This window comes from Pygoscelis adeliae, unplaced genomic scaffold, assembly GCF_000699105.1.
Source record: "Pygoscelis adeliae isolate BGI_AS28 unplaced genomic scaffold, ASM69910v1 Scaffold445, whole genome shotgun sequence".
Classification (NCBI taxonomy): Eukaryota; Metazoa; Chordata; class Aves; order Sphenisciformes; family Spheniscidae; genus Pygoscelis; species Pygoscelis adeliae.
In genome coordinates, this window is record NW_008824894.1 from 1571805 (window position 1) to 1576439 (window position 4635).

The 4635-nt window shown below is 54.6% G+C and overlaps 1 protein-coding gene across 1 annotated transcript; it reads right to left on the minus strand.

The window, feature by feature from the left end:
* Nucleotides 1–532: 532 nt before the first annotated feature.
* On the minus strand, nucleotides 533–4479 carry MRPL38 (mitochondrial ribosomal protein L38). Its single transcript, XM_009324619.1, has 8 exons — nucleotides 4458–4479; nucleotides 3990–4103; nucleotides 3699–3907; nucleotides 3243–3315; nucleotides 2630–2675; nucleotides 2089–2247; nucleotides 1562–1698; nucleotides 533–1191 (listed from the first exon to the last, which is right to left on the minus strand). Exons 1-8 carry the CDS (start codon nucleotides 4477–4479, stop codon nucleotides 1055–1057), a joined length of 897 nt encoding a protein of 298 aa, XP_009322894.1. The 3' UTR covers nucleotides 533–1054.
* Between the last annotated feature and the right edge of the window lie 156 nt (nucleotides 4480–4635).

Sequence of the window (4635 nt, forward strand, 5' to 3'; positions counted from 1 at the left end):
AGGGGGGGAACGTCAGGAAAAGTTACTGAGAACCAGAGCTGGGAACAAGCAGCTGCCAACAGCAAGGGCATGTTGGTATTTGGGGGTTTAAACATGCGAAAGGGGGATGCACAAACAGCCCTGCAGAGCACAGCAGAAAGCAGAGTCTCTCCACAGCTTGGGTACAGGACCGGCAGGGGCAGAGTGCCAGGCCACCACCACGCGTCTGCCCCCAACCCCAGCAGCTCCGCAGCTCTGCTTTTGCTCCACCCATCCACAGCGGGTACGTGCTGTCCGGGGAGCGAGGGGAAGGAGGCTGAGGCCCACGTGCTCGAGTAGCTGTTGGGAGAAGCCAGCTCCACAGACGTTGACCTTGTGCAGGACTACCACCTGCGTAGCCGCACTCTTCCCGTCCTACAACGTCTAAGAGGGGAAAGAGACCTCATCCAGGGGAAGGGCTGCCCTTCTCCCCTGCACCCTGCTGAGCTCCCCCAGCTCTGCACCAGCTGGATGGGATACCAAGCTCTTCCTAATAAAGACAAAGCAGCACTGCCAGCATCGCTCAGTGTGTTTAATCAGACCCATCTCTTTAAGAGGACTGCACAAATGAAAGCTGACACAGTCCTGAATCGCAGCGCTGTACGGAGAGGAAATCCAGGCTGCCTGGCCCTGTTTGTTCCAAAACCAGGCAAAATGAGAACTGTGATCCTTGCAGAGAAGCAAGGCAAGGCATCCCTGCGGGACTCTACCCCGCCGCCCTCACTGATCAGCTCTGCTAGAGAATCAGCAGCAAGATTTCAGCCTGGCCACGGATTTGCTTTCATCTGGGAACGTCCTCTTTAGGTAGCCTTTTGACCACACACGGCTGCCAGCACTGCGAACGCCTGTTGCCCTCAGCTGCACACTTCCCAGCACTGCCAGCACAGGGGAACCGGGAGCCGAGGGGCTGAGACTTTGTTGTTTCCCTCCAGAGGCGCAGACGGCTCCGCTGTGTGAACGCAGGGAAGCCGGCAGCCCCATCTGCCCGGCCAGCAACCCAGCGTACGCCAGAGCGCCTCGAGAGGAGGCTGGGCCCCTAGTAAATGCCGTAGGTGGGCTCCTCGGTGTCTCGGTATCTGTCCAGGTACCTCAGAGGCTGGTGGCGCGGGAACTTTAACTGTGGAGGATGGTAAACGGGCGGTCGCACGAATTCAAACACAGGCTCTCTCATATCTGTAAAGCGGCGATGCAGAACGTTAGCAAGATGGCTCAGATCCAAACCCCAGGCCCTCCCCTTCACCAGCAAGGGCCCCCACGCGCACAGGGCTGGTCAAGCACGCCCTGGTGGAGGCTCTCTCAGTGTTACTTTAAAACGCTCATACAAAACAGCCTTTTACAGGTTGTTTCCTCAGACTGCTGTTAGTGTGGTGGAGGATGGCTCGGCAAGTATCCAGTCTGTGCTGTAACAGATCCCAGACGAGTGCCAGGACCAAGCAAGAGCCTACAGCCACAGCTCGCTTCGCTGACCCCGTGCTACCCGCAGGGCCACGTCCCAGCCCACAAACAGCCCGCCTCCAGCACCCCTGCACGCTGTATTTCTTACTGAGGAGCTGATGGAAAACCCAAGTAACGGAGCTGTCCCACTGACACTGGAAAAACGCCAGCCCTGCCGGGGTCATTGCATCCTCGTGCTTTCTGTAGAAGTCAAACGTGCTAAAGGTTCGCATCTTGAGGCTGTGGCTGGAAACAAGACACAAGCACAAGAGCTGAGGTGAACCTCTTTTCCTGCAGCACCCTGGTAGGCAACTACTTCTCCACATCACCCCAGAGTCTATAAAACAGAGGTGGAAAAGGAAGCCACCAAAAGAAAATCTCCCAGCTTCTCCAGCTCTGTGCACGTCTCTGCCCCAGGCAGGGCAAACCCCTTTCTTAACAGCCTGGTTTAAAGCAACAGGACTTTGCAGTGCTTGCAGGGCTGGGATTGAGGCTTCAGGTGATACAACAACTCAAAGGAGGCCCGAACAACCCTGCAGGTTAAAAGGAACCGCTATCCTACAGTGGTAACAAGTACGTCATCATAACAAGCCTCGCTAAGCGAGTGTGAAACTGCCCAGTGAAAGCCTGAATTACCATGGCATCGGCCGAACGTCCTCACTGAAATCTATGGGGCAGTCTTGCTTGAAGAGGAGGAAGATGAAGCGATGGTAGCCAGTTCCCATGGCAGGGAAGGGGGGCAAGTAATGGCAGATCTCCTTACCCGACTTGATGTCATTCCCCGGGATGTTCGTCCTGAACACAAAGAAGTTTACTTCACTATACATCCATTCATTTCCCTCCACTGGGACCAGCAGATTCACCCAGGATTGCAAGTCACACTGTGCTACGTTTTGACGTGACTTATGCCTTGTCTGACAAGTGAACAGATAGTAGAGGCCGCCTTCACTGGAAGAAAATCACACCCAGTGATGTGAATGCCAACCAGCAGCAACACCTGGAACTACCGCATCCCTAGCAGGACCCGGAACACAGGGGTAAAGAAGCTGATGGCACGAGCACCAGAGAAAGCCGCACAACTGCCTTAGCGAACGCTTTATTCCCGACCTCTGTTGGAGGAGTTTCTGCCCGCTTTCCCCGAGCTAAGCAGCACGCGGCTCTGATGTGCAGTACTCACACCAGCCAGTGGAGGTACTCCGAGTCGGCGTCTCTCAAATGTCCGTCTGCAAACGCACACAACAGAGAAAGGCGACTTAGTGACAACCTGGTGTTTGCGTTAACCCCAAAGCGAGAACACCCAGACCCCCTCTGAACAGAGGGGACGGCTCAAGACCTCCCAGAAATCCTCTCCTAGCAGAAAAGCAACGCATTCTTACAGGACTGAGCTTAAAATGAGGAGCAAAGAACTCTGAAGATGTAATTCCGAGATTAAAAGGACTCCTCGGTCAGCTGCTTCACTTCACTGTGCCTTGGTTTCTCAGGGTGAACAGCATCAGCTAACCTACAGGCAGACTGCCAAGGGAGAGGAGTTTGGGGGTAAACAAAAGAAGGGAGGGAGTCAGGGAATTGTTTCCTCCACGCTGTGACACAGGCCCTGTTGCGTCACTGTCCCATCTCTCAACTGCCAGAGGTTTGGGGAGGCTACGATCCTTCCTGCATATGTAATATGTCCCTACTTCGCAAATATCACATCACCTCTAGCTGTGCAGCCAAAAGAAACAGGAGCTAACCAAAAGCAGAGTGAAACAACCCAGTTTAAACATGTTTTTTTTAAAGAACTCGCTACTCACCTGGATTTGTGAGCAGCAAAGTCCAGAGGGAGCCTTTATCTGCCTCGTATGACACTGCAGGGGGACTGGAAGCCTAAAACAGCAACATAAAGAGAACGTAAATCACTCAAACGACAGGTTCCGTTAAGACCAGATCACGATTCCCAAGGCAAAGAACATGGACGCGTCACAGGCACGGCCAGGGTGCAACACAGACTGGGCCCAGCCACGCCACCGAGTAATCCAGCTCCACCTGGAGAGCCCCCAGAGCGATAATAAACATCAGCCTGCCGACAGACAACGATCCTGTTGCAAAGCTCTGTCCTTATCATGTCCAAGCAACGCATTTCCTTCATCGCAGAGGAAATACCCTTGTAAAAGAAATCCCCCAGAACGAACAATGCCCTTTAGAAGCATCTGACAAAACCACACAGGCTTCCCGTGGGGCCGAGGTTGTTCCCAGCTCCCCTCACGCACCTCTGACGGAGTCACCACGTTCCCATAGTAGACTGGCACGAGGTGCTCATCGTCTTGGCTGTACTCCACCCTCAAGGTAACCCAGGGGGTGAACGTGGCCCCCTTGAACAAGTCACAAAATATCCCGCAGTGCTCTGCCACACGTTGCTTGTGGAACGGGCCGCTGGTCTTCTCCCACTCAGCTCTGACTTCGTCGAGGGGGATCAGAGCTGCAAGGAGAGAGAAACGCTGCAGGAGGCAGCTGAGGACCCAGAGCGGCCGGGGCAGGGAGGGAGGTGGCGGGGCACAGACCAGTCCGGAGCCGCGCTGCTCTTTCCATCTCGGCCTTCTGGATCTTTTTTCTTTCCTTGATTTCCTTTGCCCGCAGCAGCTTATCACGCGGTAGGCTGATGTCGGTCTTTGGCTCTTCAGAGAGGGGTGAAAGAATCACGTACGTGAAAAATGCAAATACCCAAAATACCCAAACACAAAACCCCTGCAAAAGCGTTAAAGAGCGCGTGAAAGAGATGCAAACCTCAGGACATCAGAGACTTGATTTTACCACCTCTGCCTTCCCTCTGCGCCTCCACGCTTCTGCTCCCGCCTCCTCCCCCAGCTCATCGCAGCCCAGACCCACAGGTTTGCCAGCTGGTGAGCAGGTCTGGTCTCTGCAGCCGCTCAGCAGAGCGGCCAAACTGTATTATTTGCTGCGGGTCTAAAGCTCTGGTTCCTGGTCTGCTTTCCTGATACTATTGGGGTTTCAAGGAATCACTTCTTTACGCTGCTCCACGTCTTTTGGCATGTCCTGGCCAGCCTCCCTCCTTCCAAAAAGTGCCATCCATTTCCCCTGAAGACATTTGCGCTCTGCAAACTTCTACGTCGCAGAAGGGCCAACTTCATGCCAAAGCGCCCCGTCGGCTCTTTACAGGGCGGGTTTTGGGGCAAACCTGTGGCCCCA